At 54.5% G+C, this 24,238-nt stretch overlaps 1 protein-coding gene across 1 annotated transcript in view; it reads right to left on the bottom strand.

Moving 5' to 3' along the window:
- Positions 1-24,238, bottom strand: part of CORO2B (coronin 2B) — a 45,164-nt gene that overhangs the window by 13,200 nt on the left and 7,726 nt on the right. The window contains exons 2-4 of the mRNA XM_064456017.1: positions 23,963-24,052; positions 17,604-17,670; positions 8,248-8,448 (exon numbers count right to left, since the gene is read on the bottom strand). Coding sequence (XP_064312087.1) covers positions 8,248-8,448; positions 17,604-17,654 — 252 coding nt within the window. The 5' untranslated portion in view covers positions 17,655-17,670; positions 23,963-24,052. The remainder of the gene's footprint in view (positions 1-8,247; positions 8,449-17,603; positions 17,671-23,962; positions 24,053-24,238) is intronic.

Below are 24,238 nucleotides of genomic sequence, written 5' to 3' on the forward strand. Positions count from 1 at the left end.
GCATTAAGCCGCGGTGACTCCTAATCGCTGGATCCCTGGCCAGGGGAAGCTCGGTGACCCAGATACTGTCCCTTTAGCGAGAGCGTGCCGCCTCTCCAGGCTCCAGCAACCTGGCGTTGTCCATGGCATGCACTGGAAGGCACAAATCTTCCAGCAACCTCAGCCCCTCAAAGCCCTCCCTTCGCTGGAACAATTAGGAGCGCTTAAAAAGGAGAAAGTTATTTGTATTATATCTGGGGGAGAAAGGGAAGAAGGGACAATGGATTTTTTTTTAATTTTTTTTTTTTTTAAGATGGTTGAATTCAGCTATTTTGCTGCTTGGTGACCCAGAAGGAAGGCTTCCCGGGCAATGGTTGGGACAGCAGCGAGGGCAGAGCCCAGGAGGGACGGATGCATGGCCTCGGCGGGGTCGGACGGCTCCGGGAAGGGGAACACCATCACTAGAAGCAAGGCCTCTTTATTCCTAGAAGCATCACTTTTAAGCACTCTGAATCAAAGCGCTGCTGTGAGCGGTGCGAGCTCATGAGCAATTTTGATAACAGGGTCCGCCTCAGTGAACCTCTTGGCCATCATCGGACTCGGGCGATGGGAAGCGTTATCACTTCAGACCCTCTAAGCAGCACGAGCTTCAGTCTCACGATGGCAGGACTCCACATTTGCTTTGCAACAAGCCAGCGGGAAGCTCGGATAAATCATTTTAATATATGTATTTCATAAAACCAGCTTTTCACCAGCTTCCCTGGAAATACAAGCCCAGACCGTTTCCAGATCCTCATGTTTCCTATGAAGCTCTACAACTGTGGTGAAAACATTTACTCAACTCGACCGTCAAACCAATTGTGCACAGAAAACTTCACAGAAATAACAGCAGCATCCATCCAGCATCAACACCAGCACCCTCAGAGCCTGTCCCTGGGCGAGGAACCTCCCCCGAGGAAGGAGAGCCCACCACGAGCCCCGGGGACCGGCCAGGCCACCCTTCCCCACCCAGCAGCTTCCCCCAGATGCCCCCTGATCCTTTATTAGCTTTTAGAGGGGGATCAGGGAAGCGCTGCCTGAGCATAGGGGATTTACGGGGTTTCCCAGGAAATCCTTGAGTACACACAAGTTTCCAGTGGCTGAGATTAAGAGTAAACATATCTACTGCTGTCTTTTTAAAGAAGGTCTCTCCTACTCGAGGGCCAAAGAAGAGGAAATTACAGAGATTTCCCTGACCCGGGGCAGATCCCCGGCCGATTTCGGCACAAGGGAAGGTCGCCGCAGGCTGACTGATCTTCACTAGGCACCAAGTCAAACGGAACCAGCGCAAGCATGGGTTTTCTGGGTCCCGGCCAATATAAATCCATAAAAAAAACAAAACAAAGAAATCCATGCATGCAACCAACAATATTGTTCATCAAAACATCAATTCCAGGTGCTGGCAATGTCTGAACGTGCTTCTGGGCCCTGCAGAGAGTAACCTGGTTATCGTGGACACACTGCCAAGCTCTCTGACTGCTCTTGTGAATGAGCGCAGTAAGTAAAACGCTAAGCCAAGAGCCAGCTTTCTAGCAAACAAATTATAAAAGCTCAGCTCGTGTTCTGGCACCTTTGTGCAAAGAAGCTATTTAGCCAGATGTGCACCTCCAGAAAAATAACACCACAAGCAAACACTGCCGTCCGTTTTCCCAGCCTGTAACCCCTGGGAAATTCAGACAGGGAAGGGAGGGAGATGGAGATGAGCAAGCATCACAGGTCTCCGTGCCTCAGTTTCCCCAGGAGCGATGATGCTATCACTGTCTCTGGCAAATTCCATGGTCAGGGGTGCTTTGGGATAAATAAATTTACCCTGATTTACCAGGTTACTTCCCATAAAAATATTACATCAATTTATAGATGACTTAGTTACTCTTTTTGTTATACAACTAAACATAAAGCAGGGAAAGAAATCAGCATTGCTGAATGCCATTTTTGCCAGGATGAAGGTTTAAATATCAGTTAACCCCCACAAGGGGACATCAATGCTGTTAAATGAAGTATAAATACTGTTGTGGACTGTAAGCTTCCCATCTCCCCCCCAGGCAGACGGCAGCCACCCCGCTGCCTCTGCTTGGGGTAACTATGAGATGAGCATCTCCAGCCACGCTGGACCCACAGAGCTCCGCAGCCCTATGGCATAAAACCCGCGAAGTGATGCACGCAGCAGCTTTTGACAAACAATTTGCACAGATTAAAACCCCAAAGCCTTGCTGCAGCGGTATTTATCTGCACTATAAAAGCAGTAGCCAGGCTCAAGCTTGTTAATTAAAAAGAGAAAAGCACATATAATGTCCCTGTGAAATTGGATTATGGACACTAAAAATAAATCCATGTTTATTGGTAACAAAAAGCCACTTTTCCCCAGTGAGGACAGGGTTTCTCTCTATTTTAACCGGCAGAGGGGGCAGGCAATTTGCAGGCAAGGCTGCACTGCGATGGCCCAGGCAAAGCCAAGCTTTCACTTCCCCAGGCTCGACTCCAGGCTTGGCTCCAAATGCAGCAGCATTAATGGGGGCAAAACCCTTATTTCCCCTCCCAAGCTCCTGTTGGCCCAAGGACCCCCATTTTCAAACCTCCTTTCCTCCTCTGAGCCACCACCACCTCTCAGGGCAGCATTACCATTTTAAGCTGACACTTTTTGTCTCATCCGGGTGCTTAAAACCAGCCAGATTCCAGGTCTGGGCTTCCCACAGCTGCTCTCCTGTTTTCTCCTTGATAAATGCAGGGACATCAGATTGTGCTCCAGTGTGGAAGAGTAATGCTGAAGTGACAGCTTTTTTTTGTAAGCCTCAGGTCTTTCTTTTCCTTTGGCCAACCCTAGGCTGAAGGAGTATCTCCCGCAGACTAAAAGCGGAGAGAGAAAGTTTCACAGAAAACCAAAAAACCTATAGCACAGACCAAGACAGCCTTCTGTGTCCTGAGTTTAAGGGTAGCAAAGCACCAAGGACATGAAAATTGGTTCACAATACAGAGAAATAGAGAAAATTCTATATATTTTCCTGCAGAAAACCTCCTGGTACTCTGAAGCGCAGCAGCTCCAGGAAGCAAAGAAAGCAGCTGTGTGATGAGCTTGCCTGTTCTTTGCCCAGCCTTGGCAAATAGTCGCCCCCACAGAGGGGGGCACGCACGACGGCCCCTCGGGCGATGCCGCGAGCACACAGGCAGAGCAGATGCCACCAGGACCTTGAGCCGAGACGAGCCATCCCAGGGCCAGGGCAGGCTGCCTGGGGCACGCAGCCCGCTCCTCCCGCTCGCCAGCTGCCACACAGCTGGCAGGGGGGCACCCACGCAGGTGACGGCCACTAATCCGACACAGGCGAGGGATGGTGATGCGGCTCCTCGTGATACAGGGGCTGCTCCTCTGTTGCCCCCCTCTGTGCTGGGTAACAAAGGGACAGGCAATACACACACGCGATACCCTGTGGCACAACTCAAGCTTTGCCCAGCTGCTGTCCCTGTCCCCCTCTCCCCAGGGCTGCTGTAGAGGTTTGGGGCCTCCGAGGGGTTTAGCAATGGGTCTGTCACCCCCACAGACCACCCCTGCTCCAGGCAGGCTTACAGAGACCCCCGCAGCAGCAACAGAGTCCCACAGGGACACAGCAGGGCTCAGCTCCCTGCCAGCCCCCCAGCACCCTCTGCTCACACCTCTGCCCGCACCCACCCATCACCGGCAGCAAAGCAGCCGTGCCCACAGCAGGGTGCGGGACCTACCCCACACCCAGCCCCTGCTCTGCCCCACACCACAGCTACAAGAGGCAGCACTGGCGTGAGCAACAGCTTTAAACTTCAGCTTCCGACATGTAAACAGAGACTCCCCTTTCCTGCTCACTGCTTCCTTCAGGAATGCAGGCAGATAACATTGTCTGGCCATGGAAAACAAGCTGTCTTCATCCCCTACGCAAAAAATAAATCCTCCTGTTGCAGTGCAAGTGATGCCAGCCACCCTCCTCCTACAAAGCCTGCCCTAAGGAGCCCCTACAGCACCCCTTGAGCACCCCATCAAACCCCACAACAAAACCCTCCCCTTAAACCTACTCCCAACACCTCCCCTCACCCCCAGCCTGGTTCATATGGAGCCACCTAAATCAGGCACAGCTGAGACAGAGCCACATACTGCTGAAGCTTGTTTTTCCCCAGCTGCTTTGGGCAGCCCAAGGCCAGCAAAGCCTTGGTGTTGCCCGAAGCACACAGGCTCTCCAAGCTTTCTTGGTGCTGGTTGTTGTAGGTTTAAGCTATAGCACAAACACACCAGTTTATTTTTTTTTACTTAATAACTGCTGCTAAAAGCTGTCCTGGCACTGGGAGGAGAGCAGCGCTCGGCCTTCAGGGCTGCAAGTGTAGTAACTTCAAAAAGCACCACGTATTTTGTCTTTTCCCTGGCCAGTGGGCGCCGGGGCTCCCCACAGGTTTGGATAAAGCTAAAGCATTTTAGAGACTGAATAGACCGAAGCTGAAGGTAGCACTTTAGGGATGGAAACCCCCCGGGAAGGAGAGAGCAGGTACTCCTGGGGCTGCACGGCCCCATCCCGGCCCTGGGGTCACACATGGATGTGAGAGCGGTGGCTTTCCATTCAGAGGGACAAAAATGCTTCATTACCACTGATAAAAGCCTGGAAATGCCACAAAATGCACCCTGAAATGTTTGAAAGCCTGGAAGAGGCAAAGGCTCCTCCATGGGTGACTTTGTGCCGTTGATGATGCTGATGCCAACGCTGGATTTCAGTGTTGGCATCGAGGGATGTGCAGCACTGGGGAAAACACCGCTGTCGGGGCTGTAAAATGTCCAATCTCAGGTTCCCCCAAGTAAGCACATTCCCTGCTAAAAAAAAATGTAGCCTCACCATTCCTGATGCTTCTGGGATTTTTGCACAGAGCCTAAATCCTGGCTTTCCTGTGATTTCACGGGTCCCCCTCGCTCAGCCTCTCTCCGTCCACGCACCCCTCCACAGGCGGAGAGCACGAGGGGTGGCTGGCGGGTGGGCAGCCGATGCCAGGAGCATCTCTGGAGCAGAAGCGTGGTCCGTGCTGGACCACGAACGGGGGCGCGATTTCACTGAGCCGCTCTCCTGCAGAATTGCACTGTCCAAGCAAGACTGGATTTTGCTCGTGGTGATGGAGCTCAACCCGTTATTGCTGACTCAAAATACACGGACATCTTCAACGTGGTCTCCTCTCCCTTTCAGCTGAAGCCCAGACCGAATCCTTCTGTCGCTACGGTTTGGGGAGCAAACCGTCATCTTCTCTGAGCACCAGCGCACAAGCTCTCCTTCGCCCACTCTCCAGGGATATTTAAAGCACAAAACCTTTGCGGTGCTGGGGAAAGGCGGATTCCCGGTGGCTGAGACTCCAGAAGTTGGGATCCTGCCCCGGCTCTGCTGCAGCGCAGGGCAGGGGGACAGGCTTAGGGAGGACGGGGGAACAAAACGCGGCCGTGCTCCGTCTTTCCAGCCTACACAGCCTTGCAGAAGCAGTTACGCACCCACTTTATCGCTACGTAAATACACAGGGAACCAGCATTTCTGATGTGCAGGCAGAGGAACATATGGCCCAGCGTATGCAAATGCATTGTCACTCAGAGCATAAAGCAGAGGGGTTTCTGGTGAACATTTCTGAGCAGAACTGAGGGCAGAAATGTGGAAAAAAAACCCCAAACCATGGCAGCAAATCAAATCCTGAGTAGAACTGCAGTATCTAGGTTACCTTAATTATGTGCAGCTAAATATGGATGCCAATTAATTAGAGGGCTGCTGATTTCCAAAGAAAATTAGTTTACTCTTAATGAGCTAATCAGTCCCTATTTAAAAAAAAATAAATAATGAAATTATTAGATTGTACAAAAGCGCGTGCAGCCACTTGACACAGAGTGCCGAGGTCTGCTCCGGCTGGGATTTATTGGGTGCAATACTGCCAGGATTTCCGCACGGGGCTGACGATCCCTTCGGAACAGGTTGCAAACGGCATCGCGTTCCCTCCGCTCTGATCCCACCGGGATCGGGCTACATTTGCCAGGGAAAAAAAAGAAGGGGTGATTTGCTGTCAATACCAGGTTATTAGCTCAGGATTTAGGACCACGAGCAAGCGGTGTGCGGACGGGCATCCTCCCAGCTCAGCTCGGTGGCATGGGGAGGGAGGCAGAGATGGGGCTGGAGCGCTCCGAGAGCTCAGACAAAGCTCCTGGTTTTTTGAATATTAATAAGAGTCAAGCTGTGCGCTGCAATTAAAACGCTGATTATAATTTCTTCCATCTGTAGCTGATTCTGCTCCAGAAATTAAAGAGAAATTCAGAAGAGATGTAAACGTTACATGGGGAAAGTGTCTAAGGGGAATGGCAGGGTGTGGGGAGATGGGGTGTGGAGGGGCTCGGAGGGGAGCGCTCCTCCATCCCCCCGTGGCCGGCTCTGCCAGCTTCCCCTCCTGGCTGGAAATCCCGCTGGGTTTGGCACTGCGACTGTGCTCTCTGGGGGCCTGAGAGACCACCACCTTCTCCCCATGCCCCTTGTACGCCTTCAGACGTGGTGTGTCTTCAAGTTACATGGGGTAGGTGCGTCCTTAAGAGGAGTTAGTACAGCTCCTCCGGTGTCAAAGACGCTCCCGAGACTGAGTGACTCGGACCCCCGTGTCCCCTCCTGCAGCCCAAGAGCTGGCAGGATGCCTGGGGTGGGATGCCTGGGGTGGGATGCCTGGGGATGGGATGCCTGGGGATGGGATGCCTGGGGTGGGATGCCTGGGGATGGGATGCCTGGGGATGGGATGCCTGGGGTGGGATGCCTGGGGTGGGATGCCTGGGGATGGGATGCCTGGGGTGGGATGCCTGGGGATGGGATGCCTGGGGTGGGATGCCTGGGGATGGGATGCCTGGGGTGGGATGCCTGGGGTAGGATGCCTGGGGTGGGATGCCTGGGGTGGGATGCCTGGGGATGGGATGCCTGGGGTGGGATGCCTGGGGATGGGATGCCTGGGTGGGATGCCTGGGGTGGGATGCCTCAGGTGGGATGCCTGGGGTGGGATGCCTGGGGATGGGATGCCTGGGGATGGGATGCCTGGGGTGGGATGCCTGGGGTAGGATGCCTGGGGTGGGATGCCTGGGGATGGGATGCAGGTACCAGCTCGGCACTGCCGGTCCACACACTGGAGCATCGGCAGGAGAGCAGAGCATTAGTGGTATGCCACAGCGCTGCCCTGTGCTCAAGTTTCGGGAGCAAAGCAAAGCAAAGGTACTATTTATTTCATGTTCAAGGTCGCTGCTGCCCAGCTTTTCCTCCAAGAGACGCAGCTCTGCGTCTGCCGCAGGGACGAATGCTCAGCCAGGAGCCACCTCTGCACGCCAAGTGCAGTCCCACGGGGCGGCTTCTGAAGCATCAGCTGAATTTCTGGGAGTTTAAAATTGCATGAGCAAGAGATATGCGGATTCACGTGGGTATTCCTGCAAAGACCTGGGGAAAGTCTTAGCTGGGGAAGCAAAAACACAGCGTGGTGGGAAGAAAGGATGTGTGCTGCAAATGGGATTAATAGTGCAGAGGTGGATGCGCCGCTGCTCCCGTGCAAAGAGCTTTAGGGGGGTACAACTGCAGACCGAAGCCCAGCACCCTCTGCACAACACATGGCTCCTGGGCATCGTGGGCTGCTCGTAAGGGGCTACGGCTTGGCGACGGAGTCTTAAAAATAAATCTTGCGTGAGGTGGCATCTGCTGCAGTCCACAAAGCAAAACCCCTTGGGTTTTGCAACAGGAAAACTGGGTGCACAGCTGTGCTCTCCCTCTCGGGCTGTCCAGGGTGTGAAATTTGAGGGCTGAGAATATATGGTCAAGCTTAAATAAAGGGCAAGGGCTGCTACCTGCTCAGCAGGACAAGGGGCTCCACGGGGGCTCCCCTGCTGTCTGGGAGATGTGTTGGTGAAATACTGGGGTCACAAACCCGAGTGGCCTCTGCCACGCGAAGGGGCAGGGTGGAGACGTGCCCAGCGCCCGCCCTGCCGGCACGCGCTCACTGAGAGATGCCAAAACCACTTTTAACGAACATTGCATTTTCTTCCTAAAGAAAAAACTCAGTTCACTAAAGCAGCTCTAAAACCTCCCTTCCCCGCACGAGATAACTCCAGGAAAGGGCAGCAGAGGCTTCGACACATCCCGCTGCAGGCGGGGATTCCCGGGATGGAGCGTCCATCCGCACACCCACGCTTAGGGACCGGCTCCAGATCGGAGTCACCTCCGCCGGGGCCAAACCTCTTACCTGCTCGAGGGGGATGACGAGGAAGGAGCCCCCGCCGGCACTCTCCGTCACGATGGCGAGGAAGCGGGCATTGACGGCACAGAAGTGGTTGTCGTGGACGTTCTTGGTGATGGGGATGCCGTCAAAGCAGTGCTCCCGGCTCGCCACCTTCCCGTAGACGTTCCGAAACTTGGAGCTGCGGTACTGCGGGCGCCATGACATCTGCCGGGCAAACGCAGAGGGCTTAGCCTTCCGAAAATACCCCACCCCGGGCTCTTTCCCTGTTGCTTTCCCGTTTCCAACCCATGCTGCAAGAGGGATTTTGCCTGACAAGGCACAGCAGCGCGGGGCAGCCCAGACCCACAAATGTAACACCCTTGAAAAAATGTAAGATGTTTCCCTGGTGCAAGGTACAACTCACAAAAGGCATTAAAAGGCTCTCTACTCTTGCAAAATTTAAGCTGATCTCCTTTTCAGCATGAACTGCTTATCTAGAACACACAGCACTACCACTTCATGTGCATATGACAAATGAATTAGGGCTTTTAATGCGATGACTTGGAAATGGATCTGTCTGGACCACATGAAAGCATGCATCAGGGCAGAATAAGAGCACTTAGGCAGGGAGTGAGCATCGGGGAGCAGGTACGTGTTGTGTTCAGCTGTCTCAGCTTATTTTGCACAGGTCTCCTTGCGCGGGCTAACCCAGAGCATCGCGGGAGCAGTAGCTGCAGGCCGGCTGCCATTGCTTCCAACAGCGAGATGCTCCCGGGGATCCCACCAGCAGATCCTGGCGGACCAGGGATCCCAAGGACCCGCTGGCTCGTCCTGCCTCCCCGCAGCAAGTCCAAACGCTGCAGACGCACGCACAGAAATGAGTGCGCTTTCGCTTGTCCTCACTACTTTGCTTTTCCTAAGTAAAAAAAAAAGACTGCTTTTTTTCATGTCAGCCTTCTTTTGAACAGTTCTTATGGTAGCACAAGCATTCGGGATAAAATCGACAAAGATTTAAGGCACTTTGAGTGTGCAGAAGCATTTAAGCCACCTTAGAGCAACGTAAGTACTCAGCTCTATCCAAACACACGGTAACTGCGCGCCTGAGGACTCGCAGCCGCTCACGTCTCCATAACCAGCATCCATTGATAAAAGCGTGTAAGTGTGTACTTAAACACCGAGTCATCTGCTGAGAGCATCTCTCAGCGGGGGGCAACGCCAGAGCAGCGCTCCGGCCGCTGCTCTAACCGTGAATAGCTCGGACTGAGTCCCTGCTTCGCCCTGAACTCCGCACCGCGGGCACACGGTTGGGAGCACGGCATGTCTGAGCAGCACCTCCTCAGTCTGAAAAGGGAATGCTTTAAGGCTGGAAACAGCAGCGTTTCCATCTCTAACTTATGAGCCAGCCCAACAACGGGGTTAACTCATGGCCATGGGGCAAAAGGCAGAGTGAGGGGCAGCAGAGGGTGGGATCCTGCCCCGCGCACTGCAGGGCTGACGTCCAGCGACACGTCGCAGCGGCCTCGTGCGAGCAGAACCCCGCGGTGCCGATGTTCCTCGCAGCATCCGACACCCCTGCCTGCAGGAAACCTGTGCGAGGGAGGCTGCGGGGCTGCTGCAGACCCCGCCGCCGGATCCCGCCGCGCTGCCTTGACCCGGTACCCACCCATCGCTCCCCAAATCCCGGCTGTTCTCCATCCCGCCAGCAGCACGTATGCTGGGAGCATCCTTCCGAGGGTGCACGGCAGCGCCAGGGCTGCACGTTTGCCGCGGAGGCGATGCTGTCGGCAATCCCCAGGCCGCAAGGAAAAAGGACACAGATCCTTGAGGATTTAACCCGAAATGAGAGCAGAGAGGCATTTTTGGCTGGAAAGGCTTCTCCTCTGAAAAAATGCAGACTCACGTCCAACAAAGCGCCGGGAATCTTTGCCAAACCTACCCAAGCTTTCAGAGCCAGGCCGGGCAAGGAAAAACACCCTGACCGCAGCTTGAGGAGTGGCTTTCAAGAGTTTCACTAGAACTTACATTTTTCCTTTGTCTGAACAGATGAGTTTTCCTATCGAAATTACATTTTTTATAATGTTAAAAGGGTGCAAAAATGTGCTTCGATATTTTTTAAGCTCTCGGTTTGCTCCGTGATCCCAGGACTTTGACTTTCCTCTCATTTCTGCTGTCCGTGCCCCTCTGCTCCGGACCTATTGTCAAAAAAAGCCCTAAATCCTACCAAAAGGGCCCTTTGCTCCATCATTCCCTCACTAAACTTTTCAGATGCCTCGTAGCGTATCCCCACGCAGGAGAAAACCCAAGGACCCCCTTCGGAAGCCCCTCCTGCTGCGCAGAAAAGGGGCTCCCACTATTTTGTGCATCCAGAAATCCAACTTAACAAAGCGCTGCCAAACAAAGCGCCAGCACAAATGAGCTCCAAGCAGCCCAGAGGTGTGTTTTTACCCTTAACATGAGTCCTCACGTGTGGGCTATGGATGCTCCCTACTCACCGTGGTCCCCAGACACGAGAGCGATGCTGCTTCCAGGACCTCAGCACTTTTGCATCTCTCTTTTTTTCCAGCCTTCCCTGTTTTTTTCTTTCACCAAAAACTGGGCAAGTCTCCACTCAGCCCCAGCCACGCTGGGAGGAAGTAATAAGCTCAAGTGCCTGTTTCGCTGGAGAAATCCAGAGTTTCTTTCCTTTAACCTCAGTCAGTATTTCCTGTAAACAGCGTCACATCACCCCGCAGCCCCGGGGATGCAGACAGCCTGGAAACGCCGGCAAAATCCCTGGCAAGGGGCTCAGGGCTGCCCAGAGCCGGCATTGTGCGTCGGGCGGCTCCCGGCCGAGCCCTTTCCTGCAGATTTCTGGGTTTGGCAGCTGGCGGAGGCTTTCCCACACCAGAAATAGCTCCCATGCTGCGCGGGAGAGCCCGGGGGGCTCGCGGGGGTGCCAGCCCCACCGGCTGCGGGGAGCACCAGCCTTCGGACGGAGCTCTGCGCCGGGCGCTGCGGTGCGGGAGGAGTGGGGAAAAGCAGCTGATGGGACACTTACGCATCAACGTTGAATCTGGTTTGGAAAATAAAAAGCCCAGCATCCTTTGCCCCTTCGTCTGGCGGGGACGCAGGCCGCTCCCGCGGCATTTTGTCCCATCGCGGGAGCAAGGTGCTCAGGAGGTGGGCGGGCAGGACAAGACCACTTTCAAAACACCTCCACGTCTGGTCCTTCTGCTGATGGCCTCGGCAGAGGCTGTGTTCCCTGGCTGGAAAGCGTCCCGGGGAAAGCGGCGGCGTGCTCTGCGCTGCCGTTTGCACCTCTGGGTTTGGCACGTGAAGCTGCGGCCGGCACCGGTGGGCTCTCCCTGCCCGAACCCCTTTACCCATGGAGCCAGCTGGCCTGCGGGAGGCATCGCTTAAAATAAAAACCTAGAAATACTTTCTGGCCGAGAAAAAAATCGCCTGTTTCCCGTTGCATTATCCCGTTTGGGGTGTTTTCATGAGTGATGTTTCAGTTGTGGATTGATGAAAACCTTGAGCTTCCAAGCAGATGCCGGGTTTATTTTTCCATTTAATTTTATTATTTATTCCTCCATTTATTTTTCCCCTCTATATACACTTAGACCTTCTCTTTGAAGCCAGTGTCAACCCATGGGGCTTCCAAGCATCCAGGGGATGGGGGAAAGAGCAGGACCCCTATGGTTTCTGTTGGCAGCCCATGGTGGCCGCAGACCTGAGCCCATGGCAGCACCGCTGGGGACACCACGGCTTCATATCTGGAAAGATTTCCCCGGCACCCAGCTGCTCCCAAAGGATGTGGATAAGAGCGCAAGCCCACGTGCGAGGCCGCCGAGTGATGTAAGGGCTGCCAGGAAGAAGAAAGTCAATGAAAAGCCAACGTGCAAAGGGCGATGCACCGCCCTTACGCTGCAAACACAGCTGCTGACGGGTTGCATGTGGGAAGTCCTCCCAGCAAAACACATGGTTTCACAAGAAACACCACTTTATGATGGAAAACTGTTGAAAAGAAGTCACATTTTCTAGCCAGGAGGACGAAAGTCTCTTATCCCGCAGCCTGTGCAATCCGGGGTAGAAGTATGGTTTCAAATGGGAAATAGTTTTGTTGTTTACTTATTTATTTTCCCTCCGCACGCTGCTTTGCAGAGTCCGTTGCTCCCCGGGGTTTCCGAGCTCAGAGGGGACACGCTGGGGTTCGGCGTTGGACAAACATCCTATTTCCTGGCCGAGCCAGCAAAAAGGCTTTTGAAGCCGAGGAGGGGATGGAGAGGAGGGGGGACGCAGGGATGCTTCAGACACCGGCAGGACGCAGCTCAGCGTTCCCCTCCGGCACCGAGTATTTGGCAGGTGGTTCTGACATTTCCCAGCCGGGGAGGAAAACAGCCCCTTCCCCAAAGGGGATTGACTCGGGTGAGACAAAGCAGGGGAGGAAAGGCTGGAAAAAGTGACCCAGCTGCGATCCCACGCTGGGGCCTCTGCCCTTCGCTTCCTGCCGGGGGGACGCCAACGGCGGCGGGGGGCTTTGCAGGGGTGTTTGCGTGCACAGACCGAAGCCTCCCGTGTCCCACAGGGTATGGGGAGAGGTGGCTGTGACCTGGCCGCGGTGGCGTCGTCGTGACAAGCCCTCCCTGTGCCAGGGGAGAGCGATTTTCCCCAAAAACTTAAAGAGGAATGTTGCATTTGCTGTCTTCCCCTTGAATTTAAACCCTTGCTCCACCTGCACCTCAGCAACCATGGAAATGAACAGCATCTCAGACTCCTGGGGTTTTTGTTCCAAATTTCTTTTCCTTTTTCCCCTCACTTACAAGCTATTTGTGGGATTTTAACTTCAATTTTGCAAAATTGTTGTTGTTCAGAACCTATCGTTTTCATTGCAAATTATCTAACCCCCTACAGATACCCTTCCCTCTGCTCTAAAGCATTCAAAAAAGAAACTTGGGGTGAATTCAGGGATGCCTGTGAGCCCCCCAGCCATCATCCCGCAGCCGATGGGCGCGCTGCTGCCGGCAGCTCTCCGGGAAGACGGAGGATTCTGCAAGACAAAAAAACCTGCTAATTTTAGCTCCTGCTTGTCCTGGTGCACTTGCAAGAAGCCACAGACGTCCCTGGAGCCCCGGCTGGCCCCAGCTCAGATCGAACTCCCGGCAGCGAGAGACCAGCTCCTGCCACATCCAGCAGTCCTGGAAGTTATTAGCCAGAGCATTTGCAATACTACAATATATAATCTTTATGAAACTCACTTTTTGAGTAATTCTCTACGTTCTGCTGATGCTAATGGGCATTTCTATTTTTCCATCACCTCACTCTTAATGGCTCAGAGGCATTGAAAAAATAGTATTGATTTATTGGAGTCATTTCCATCCATCACCAGAATCGGACTAATGTACCACCGTTTCCAAGGTTCGTTCTAGTTCTGCATTATTCTTGGACTCTGGTTTTTTCCTTTCATTACAGACCTCTTCCCTTGTTTTGGGTTGAGCAGAACTTACATGAAGAACAAGAATACTATAAGGCACTTTGAAGTGAGGCAATAAAATAAATCACAATCCCAATCACGACATTCAGCATCAACATTATCCTCATGAAACGAGTAACAGCAGAGAAATTCTCCACTCTGCTCCAGCGCTTTTAGGCTTATTGCAATGTTTTACTTATTTAAGTGCTTGAGGGGCAGAGCGTGTCCCGAAATCCCAAGCTGGAAGGTGGAAATCTCCTTTGTAACAACAACTAGAGCAGAAACTGGGTGAGCTGGGAAGCCTCGAGCAGTGATACAGGCCAGTGCAGAGCATCTCTTTCCCGCTCCTCCCCTACCCCTGCTCCCCCCAGCAGCCCTGGGGAGGGGCAGAAGGCAGCCCCGGGGAGGGGAGGGCCGGCCAGCGCTGCCCTCCGGCTCCTCCTCCCCAAACAAAAGAACAAAGCAGCTCATTGAGGTTTCATAATCGGAGCAGGGGTATCTGCCGCCGCCGGGCGTCCGTGCCAAGCCGGGCACCCAGGCTGGGGTGAACATCCCTTGTTTAGCAAAAATATTTCATTGAAGGAGAAATGCGGAGGAGCACCGGGTGGTTTCTGTGTGTCACTGCGTCACTTTTGGTGCTGTTCCTCAAAACCAGAGGAAAACACACAGGCCCGGAGGTGGTGCAAAACCCCAGGGACAGTAGTATAGGCAAGGAGCCCAGGGGCTCCAGGTGAAGCCTGCAGTGCTCTCTGGCACCTGTGCAGGGTTGCATTAATATCTTACTCTGACTCTGCTTCAGTGCAAAAGCAGATATGGGGAGAAGGCGAACAGAGGCATGCAACGTGGGTCGGTTAGCAAGAGATTTTCCGTATACAGTAGGGCTGGATGAAGGTGACGATGCTGAGGAGCGGCTGCAGCCCGTACTGGGGAAGGGACAGGCAAGTTTTCCTCTCCACAAGCGTGGGCTGGTCCGTGTGTGGGGATTGCAGAGAGCCGACTTCCCTTCCTTTCTCCCATCTACCCCAGGAGCTGCAAGATTGCATCACGTATCACAGCGCTGACACACGAGCAAGAAAGGGAGGCGTCCGCCCGAGTGGGGCAGGGAGCTCCCCGGGACGAGGAGCAAAGCAACCTCGAGGGTCGGAGCGGCCCCGTCCTGGGCACCCTGCGAGCTCCTGCTTCTTGCAGGGTGGGGAAATAACCTTCTAAGTGGGTATCTCAGGCTGCCATTCAGTTTTACAGCAGAGATCAGCTTCGGGAGCAATTGCATTAAAAAAAAATAAACCAAACGAACAACTTTTTATTTTGCAGGATGGAGGAGGGGTACCCACCCCACAGCCCCCATCAGCCGGGCAGAGCAGATGCCGCGGGGCAGGCGGTTCTGACCCGCGTGTCCCAGCAGCACACACAAAAACCACGGGTTCCAGCTCTGCCCGCATCCCCCTGGGAACAGCCCTGCCATTCGCCTGGGAAAAAAAAAGAAAAAAAAAAAAAAAAAAGAAGCAAAAATCCAAAAATCCAAAAATCCCCAGCCCCTCTTTGGAGGCTTTTCTGATCCTCTGGCAGCTCCAGCCTTTGCCTACCAGCAGCAGCAGGACACAGCTCTTGTCTCAATGTGTTTATTTTTAAATGCATCTTTTCAAGCATCGGGAGTCTTGGCAACAGCAGCCAGGAGGGAGAGCTTGCGCAAAGAGCCCCTCACGCCGCGAGAGGCGGTTACGCAGCACGGTGGACTGTAATCCCTTAAAAATCTGTATAACCTATATATAGCACCGTTTAATCTGCCTCAATCATGAAAGCTTTCAGAGAAATTAATTTCTGCTTTCACCTGCACGAAGCAGTCATTTTGGGGGGGGTCGGCAATACCCCACCTCCCCCCAGCCCCGGCGCAGCGGGAGCCCTTTCTCCGGCTCGCTGTGCCCCCCAGGGGAGGGACCAGGGGGCCGTGGCACCCACAGCAGCTCTTTGGGGTACCGCGATGGTACGTAGCATCTCCCGTGTCCTTCGAGAGTTTTTTAACGGGAAACCAGTGCTCATTCATCGTGACTGACTAATTGTTCTGTCCATGTTAAGTAACAGGGTTATGGTTGACTAGCAAGAAAAAGATATTTGCATGAAAAAAGTGTGTTGGGAACAGGAAATCCAACGCTTCTTTTTGTGCCTAGAAAATCTGGGGCTTTCAGGAGGGGTTTTGTGGCGCTCCAGGACACAGCGCCTTTCCAAAATCACATTATTCCCTTTTTTCATTCCTCCTCCCGGCACAGGCAGAGGCTGTAGTGAGCATTCCCCATCTGGGGCTTCCCCGTTTCGTACAAAGAAGGCACGGTTTTGTACAAGGCAAATCAAATACAACTGAAACCCACCCCCCTCGACGCCCTGTGCCCCCCCTTGCGCGGGGTTATTTTCCCTCTCCCCTCTCCGGAGCTGACGCGTTGCCTGCGCATCCCTGGGAGCCGCCGGGCAGAAGTTATTTTCCGTCAGAAAGGTCAGCGCTGCTTAAGTTTGACATTTCGAGTATCGATCAGCCATTAAGGTAACGAAATGTTACTGGGCAAAACAAGAGCTGCTTTTCAGCAGGTCTTAACCGAGGCGACGGCTTCATTTGCCTGATGTCCCCCGCCCGTGCCCAAGGACACTTCTCACAGCTCCCGCGTGCAGAGAGCGGGGAAGAAAACATCAAAACAGCTCATCAGGGCTTATTTTAGAGGAAAAAGCCACTGCCAGACCCAGCGCCATGCCATGCTCCCAAGCATGCTGCCGGTGCCTCGCAGGACAGAGCCATTCCCCAAAGCCCCCATGGGGCCACCGTGACCCTGCTCTGGTCCCGATGCTCCCCCACACCCGATGGGAGCATCAGCTCTGGGGGATTTAGGAGCCTCATGGCCAAGGGGGGTTAAACCCCTTCCCAAAGGACGTGGTACATATTGGCCATGGACTTGAGGGGGAGCCCAGGACCCGCAACGGCCAGAGCCAGGGGACCTGCGCCGGCGAGAGCACTGGGACGAGCCGGGCTGTGCTCATGCCCAAAATCAATGCTGGCAAACAGCAAAACACTGTCCCTGCCATCACTACGTGGTGGGGGAGCCCCCACAAAGCCAAACCCTGCCCCAAACCCGCCCCCGCTTGCTTTGCTTGAGCAAAGCCACTATTTCTTCCTCTCAGAGGGGAAAATGCACAAGCAGGAGCTGGCAGAGCCGCTGGCGGGCTGCGGCAGGACGGTGCCACCCGGAGACGTGTCCTGCCCTGCCTCCTCCAGACACAGAGGATGGGACCTGCTCAGTGCATGACTGGTGCATTAGCAAAGCATGCATGTAGGATTTATGCTGCTGGAATCCACTCCCTAAAGAAAAGCTTGAAATTAAACAGCTATATTTTGATAAGATACCCACCATTGCCAAAATTAGTCATCAAATGCTTATTGTTCCATGCACATTAGATTAGAGCCAAACAAATGCTGATTTTAATCTCTCCAGTACTCTAATGCTCTGATGCTTCTCAATTCAACCTTGAAAACGGCTTTTGTTCACATTAATGGCTTTCATGCTAACGAGGCTCGGTAAGATTTAACATTTAGGCACATCCCGTTCTTCATTTTAATAACAATTCCGCCACAGAGAGCAACACATGTTGGCAGCGTGCTGGCGTAATTCAGCCACCAAACGTGTCTGAAAGTCCGGATTCAGCATTGCTGCAGAATTGATGCTTCAGCCGGGGCACACGGGCGCGTTTGCAGCCCGAGCTCGACTTAAAAGCAGACGGGCTAAGAAATGCTGAGTCTCCGGTGTAAATTAAGCAGTTTCTCTTTTGTGCCAAGAGACCGTCAGAGCAGGGCCAGCCAGTTGGGCCCTAGGCTGGCTTGGGCTCAGCTGCTGTTTCTATGCATCTCTCTGTCCCAGCCTTATTAAAATGCCCTGCGCGGGACACTCACCAGGCTGCTGTGCTTGCTTCCCAGCACGCTAGACTTGTGGAGGTCTCTCATTGACTCGACAAGAGCTCTGTGCAGAGAGGGAAAGCAAAAACATTCAATTCACCATCCCGGGAGGCTGAGATAAAACACAACAAACCCTTCCTGCTTCTCCGCGCCGCGGCGTTGGGCGATGCATGGCAGGGTCCGACCCCCACGGAGCTGCTCCCGGGCAGATTTTGCACAAGCTGGAGCATCGCCGGCGGCAGGGCACGAGGCTGAGCCCCACGAGCCGCCGGCAGCAGCCATCACGCCGACCCCCGTGTCCTCCCCAGTGGCTGCCAGCCCCGTTTAGAATAACCACTCATTGCCACCTACTTTATTCCGGAGAACAAAGTAATTCCAACACAAACAGTTTTTGCTGCTGAAATCGTTAGCAAATGGAGGCATTTACGTACAGGGCACATTACCTGACTCATACACAGCCCCGTAACGTACTCATTAACCTGTCCAGAAACCCTGGGATCAGCAGCGGGATGTAAAGCAACATCTATTCATACGCCCCGGTGAAGTTTGCCGGCGAGGCAGCTGCTCTGCTCAGAGCCCCCAAAGCATCGGCGTGGGCACGTCCGCCCCTCGCCTGCCGCAGCCAGGGCAGGATCCGGCCCCAAACCCCACACGGGGATGGCCTGACGTGGGAGCGGGGCAACAGGCGAGGGGCCGCTCCACGCAGCCTCCCCATGGCTTCCTTGGGGGAGCACAAAATGGGGAGGATTATTTTGCTGGGTGTTTTCAGCGCAGGCGGCTTTTGCAAGCACCAGAAATGGGGGGGTTTGCGCTCAGCTGTGGGGAAAAGCCATTTTGCTCACTGCCACCGAGCAAACTTTTAAAATGGTGCAATTTCAAAGGCTGTAGGTTTTGAATTTGTGCTTGTCTGTAAGAAGCACTCACTTGATATTTGAAAAAAAGGTGGTTTGCGTGAAATCCAGCACAGGCTGATGGATGCAGCTTGTTAACGTGTTCCCAGCCCATGTCCCTGCACGGAGCAGCCCCAGGCGTCAGGGACGGCAGCCGGAGCCCCGCACGCCCGTACCGGGCTGACAGCATGCCCCATACGGCTGCACAGCAGCGACGAGGGTCAGAGCCCCAAAATCAAGTCCTGCCAGCCTGAGAAAGCTACAGGGGCTGGAGGGGAAGGAGAGGTTTGGTAGTTGTATGACGTCGGTTCAGGGCTACATGTTGACCTCTAAAAAGCAGATTATGGGTATTTATGAGACAGGCAAAACTGCATATCCCATTACAGTATAACTATGTCAATAATGAAGAATAAAGCTCCCCATTGAGCCTCCATGCAGCTATTATGGTTTGGACGGCTTGGTAGTTTCAACTCTAAGATAACATCAGCAGTGCTGCAGGACCTCATCCATCTCCTGCTGCCATGAGAGCACGGTGGCTCCCGGGCCAGGGCTGGGGACAGGCACAACTCTGCTTCCCACCAGCACCAGTCCGGCCAAGCCCCAGGGTCTCACGGAGACCCGTGCAAGCCCCTCCATGGCTGCCAGCGGGCAGAAGCGCCGCCTGGAAATGCTCCGTTGCCAGCACCAGGACCACAATCCCAAACGCCATCAGCATTTTGAAGCTGCTTTTTCCTTCAGATCAAGCTTTACCATGCATGTTTTGATCCTTAGTAAAAAAATTATTATACACATCCCCAATTAGTTATAAATGTACAAGAACAAAGAGTCTCCTCCTTGGGAAGAAGCTTTTTTCTCCTGGTCCTGATACAGGTTTGATCCCCACGAAAAGCTGATAAGCAACTGCATAGTTTTTGTTTTATTGATGCAACACAGGGCACTGTGCCGGGCAGAGCGCAGCAGCCTGCGGAGCCGCGGGCACGCCGGTCCTCACCCCTGCCAGCTGATGCTGCACGAGGCAGCATCCCTCGCTGCGATGCACACCCACCACAGGATGAATTGCCATCAGCCCCTCTTCTCTCGGCGGGGAGAGGTGAACCGGCTGTGCTGGGAGAGGGTCCTCCTCCTCCCATCCCACCCCACCAGCTCCATTTTCACTGTCTCCTGGCGGGACGTGGTGCTGGAGCATCTGGCCCATGGCTCGTACAAGTTTGTACCACTGACAAGAGACCCCGTCTCCTCCATCTCCACCAGCCCTTTACACATGCACAGTCCATGGAGCGGGGGAGAGCCCTTCAGCCTGCTCTTAACAACACTTTGAGGACCCAAATCCTACAGTAACCAGCAAAGCTCCTTGTTTTCTCCTTATTTATGCATCTGGCTGATGGCACAAACAGCTGGAGCGGTAGAGGGAAGCTGAGCAAATGGCTTCAGCTCTGCACCCAGCCGCAGGAAACACCTTCGGGCTCTAATAAACACCGGAACAAATGCACTGAGCAGGGCCTCAAAAAAGACCACGTTCCTATAAAACAGGCTGTGGCGTTCCCATCCCCTCCGTCCCGCTGGGCTTCGCCCTGCCTGGCACAGCTGGACAGCAGCGGTGGGGACAAGCTCACAGACCACTTGGCAAAGGTAGAAACTCTGCTGGGGGGGGAAAGCGGAGGTGGCTGGGGGTCGGCGTGGGGCGTAGCTGAGGTCTCACCCCATACAGCACCCCGCTGGCGGCTCCCCCGTGGCAGGGCCGTGCCCCGTACCGGCGGCGGCGGTTCACAGGCTGCTCGGTGGCGGGGGATGCCGCCAGCCCATCGGAGGGCTGTACGCTGGCATGTGGGACATCCGCAGCGGGGGCTCAGCAGAGCCCCCAGACCACTTGTTGGGTTGAGGCTGCATTCAGAAAACAGACGTGGGATTTGACACTGAATTCACTGTGCCCTTACTCATGGGGTTTTGAATTTGCCCGTTTGCTCTAAGGAATGATGAGATGAGGGATTTCGTTGCCTGGCAGTGCAGGAGCACCAGCGCTGACACAGCCTGGCTGCCTCCTTCACGGGTGGGCTGGCACCGTCTGCTCGTGCTGCACCCCAGGAAGGTGCCCCCCACCAATGCATCCACACACCGAACCTCTCCCCCTGGCAGGGACAGCAGAGGAGGGGGACAGACCCCGCTGACACCGAGTCCAACGGTGAGATACCAACGCTGCAGGAGCAGCGGCTGCGCTTAAGGGGTGCATCAGGGCTGCCCCATGCTCAGCCCTGACCCAAGGAGCAGCACCAGGGCTGCTGCGAAGCTCGTGGGGTGATGTCCCTCCAAGAGGGGGTCACGCTCGGGTCGGCAGGAGCCTGGGCATCTCCTGGGCTTGCTCTGCCCTAGGTGCCTGCATCCCAGAGCCCTGCCAGAGCAGCTCCAGGGAAGGGGGACAGGGACAGCAGCGTATTGGGATGCTCTGAAAGGACTTTTCCAAGGTTGTGCTGCAAATCCAGATGTCCCTGCATCAGCTTCACCCTGTGCCTGCCCTCCAGCACCCCGGCGGGTGCTCTGCAGTGGCCGGCACTGACAGGACGAGCAGCACCCTGCACCCAAGATCAGAGCTGTGATGACATTAGCACTGGGGCAATGTCCATGCAGAGGAGAGACAGGGGACATCAGGCAGTCATACAGCCCAGGGCAGAGCTCCCAAGGGGCTGACACCCCCCTGCACACAGACACACAGCCCTGCTCTGATTTGGTCCCCCCAAAATGGGGCTAAGCTGCCAAAAGCCAGAGCAGAGCTCTGCTCCTGCACCCAATGGGGGGGTGGGTGCACCCCAGCTCCACAACGGTGACCCCGGAGCTGGGCTGGGGGGGGCGAGATGGGATTTTTGGCAGGCATGGTTCGCTTTGGGAAAGCCACTTGTCCTTAGCGCACAGACAAGAAGAGGCAAAGAGAGCCCTGTGTTTATCCAGCTTTCAAATGGCAGTTGATTGATTTTACAAATATTAACATCCCATTAGATTGGGAATATTATTAATATCCCATTAACACAGTCTAAACAAAGGGCAAAAGGCAGATGAACATTTCTGAAGCGGTATCTGCCAGCTGAGTTTTTTCCAGCCTGGAAGGAAGTGACGGGGTTTTCCCTGGAGTTCAACTTGTCAATGATTTCTTCTTTCTAGAGCCCCCTGACTGCCTGGGAAGAGCCTCTCCTCTTCCCAAGCCGCTGGGAAAAATGCACCAAGCGAGGCCAGATGTCTCCTGGCCATGTGGCCGGGCTGTCACCGCGGGTCCCCATCCCTCCTTGACCACGGTGCTGCTTCCCACCCGCCCCGGGCACTTCACGTGGTCCCACAGATGTCACGGGCTGCCTGGGAACGATGCAGGAAGCATCCCCGACACCAGCATTTGCGGTACTGGTGGGGACCCCATTTTGGACCATTTTTGCCCCCCAAGAAACCTTCCAGGGGAGTAAAACCAAATGTCTCCTGGGCCCGTGTGCTGAGAAGAAACATAAATCTCATGCTTGTCAATAAATCCTGTAAACAGCCTCAATTTTCCTCCCGCTCTGTTTCCCAACTCCTTCCCACCCCGCAAAGCTGGCGGAAACATCCTGGTGAAACACAAAGCGTTTCTGGCCCCCAGAGCTGCCCCTGGGTCACCGGCCACACGGTGTTACCCTCCTCCAGCTTCTTGGATTAACATTTCCTTGAAGGCAAAAATATTGCATGTTTTTAGTCAACTTGAGAGGGTTTTAGAAAACTCAGAGAGGGGAAAAAAACGTCTCTTTTCACGTCTTGAGATGAGTGGGTAACCAAGCCAGGCGCTTGTCCATGAGCCTTATTTCACATCGCATCGCACATCATCAAGAAGACTGAGTCAAGAGGTTTGGTTACAACAGTTTTTTCCAGCCAGTTTTAAGCAGAATAAGCAGGGCTGTCTGTATAACAAGAGAAAGCCTCCGGTGGGAGGACGCCATAAATCCAACCCCTTCTAAAGTCACCTGCTTTTTAATTGTAAAGAGGTGAAAAGGCACACGCACGGGTGTTAAAGGGCTGGGGGACAGTGGGGAGAAGGGCAGCTGCGGGACCCCACGGGTAAGAAACTGCTTGGGAAGATGCTATTTGGTGGGTGACAGTGAAAAAATCAGGGCAAAAAGACCGCTTGGGAGCACTAACATTGCTACTTTTGTGATAGCCTGAAAAAAACCCTTACCAAGCCCCAGCTTTGTACAGGACATGAACCACAGAAACTTATTTACCCTGGCAAACAGGACTTTTCTGAAGCAGGGAGGCAGCGCATGGGTGAGCAGCTCAGACATCCCTCCCTCACTTGCTGTTTTCCACCCAAAGGCCCAAAAACACTCCCTGGGAATGAGCACCCCGGGGTGCTCCTCAGGGCACGGGGCAGCACCCCGCAGCCTGGGCTCCGGTGGCTCCTTTCCCAGCCCAGCCGCTCCCGCACAGAGCCATTCATTCCTGGACGGCTTACAAAACCGCAAGGGTTTTTTGGAAGTTTATCCCAGTTGGGGGCAAAAGTTTTCCAAAAAAGAAGGAAAGAGAAAAAAAAAAAAAAAAGAAGAAGAAAAACAAACACTATCTTCTAAATATTTCAGGCTTCAGAAACCCATTTCCTGGCCAGCGCAAGGAAGTGCCAGAGCCTGGGTGGATGAAGGTCACAGGACGGCCGGGGCCGGGATGCGGGAGGCACCGACCCCCCCGCTGCCAGCCCGCGCGGTGCCCGCCGGGGAGCTGGAGCCCGGACAAGCCCTGCCTTGTGCACCGGCTCCCAGGAAGGGGGAAACCATCCGCAGAAGCACAACAGAGACTCGTTATTCAGGCACAAACAAGAGCAAGGGAAGCTCATGGAGGAACATTTGCAATATTCCCCCGCTGCCCCGTGATGTCCATACATTCACCACAGCCTCAAACCTCGCCTTTTCCCTATTTTACCTTGTATTTTAGCACACAATGTTCTAGAATCAGGTTTCTCTGCACTTAATATAATTGTGAGAGCAGCCAAAGGGACTTTCTTTGCCAGAGGTTCGTAGCGAACCGAGCCGGAGCTGTAAATCCCCCCGGGAAGGCACAGGAGCCGGCGTCCCGCAGGCTGAGCTCACATGGGATGCTCGCTGCATCGCAGCAGCGCCCCTGTTCACCCAAGCAATATTTTTGCATATTCAGCTTTTTGGTCACTTGCTTAAAGGACTCAGCATTTCCATAAGGACTGAGTCTTCCACGGATCTGCTCTCTTCTGATGTACGGAGCTTCTTTGGGGTACAGGGTTAAATTCTGGGGGGAGGAGATCTGCGGCAGCTGCTGCACTCCTCTGGATAAAAACTGCTTTTCTGGCCATGCAACCACCTGCCCAGCTGCCTGCAGAGCAATTGGGGATGGCACAGAGGGAGCGAGAGGGGCTGCCAGTTCCCCGGGTTGTTTCCATCCCCCTCTGGTCCCCCCCAGGTCTGTTGGGGTGCGGGTGCAGCGTGGGGTCCTCACCTGCCCTGCTCTGCTCCACAGGCTCGTCGGGCGCCTCCTGACACCCAGGATTGGACGCGGGGCTCAGGGAACCGTGGGTGCTCCTCGACCCTGGAAGAAAGGGAAACCCTTTGGTTACAGCAGCGCCGCTGTCGCCTGCCGCAAGCCCCCACCAGGCACGAAGCCTGAACCTCGGCTCCACCAAACGCACTCGAGACACGCTGGGTGCCAACGTGCACCGGGGTGCAGCCGCCGGCACCAGCGCAGCTGCAGGCAGATAATTCCTAATGCTATTAG

Source organism: Phalacrocorax carbo, chromosome 7, assembly GCF_963921805.1.
Source record: "Phalacrocorax carbo chromosome 7, bPhaCar2.1, whole genome shotgun sequence".
Taxonomy (NCBI): Eukaryota; Metazoa; Chordata; class Aves; order Suliformes; family Phalacrocoracidae; genus Phalacrocorax; species Phalacrocorax carbo.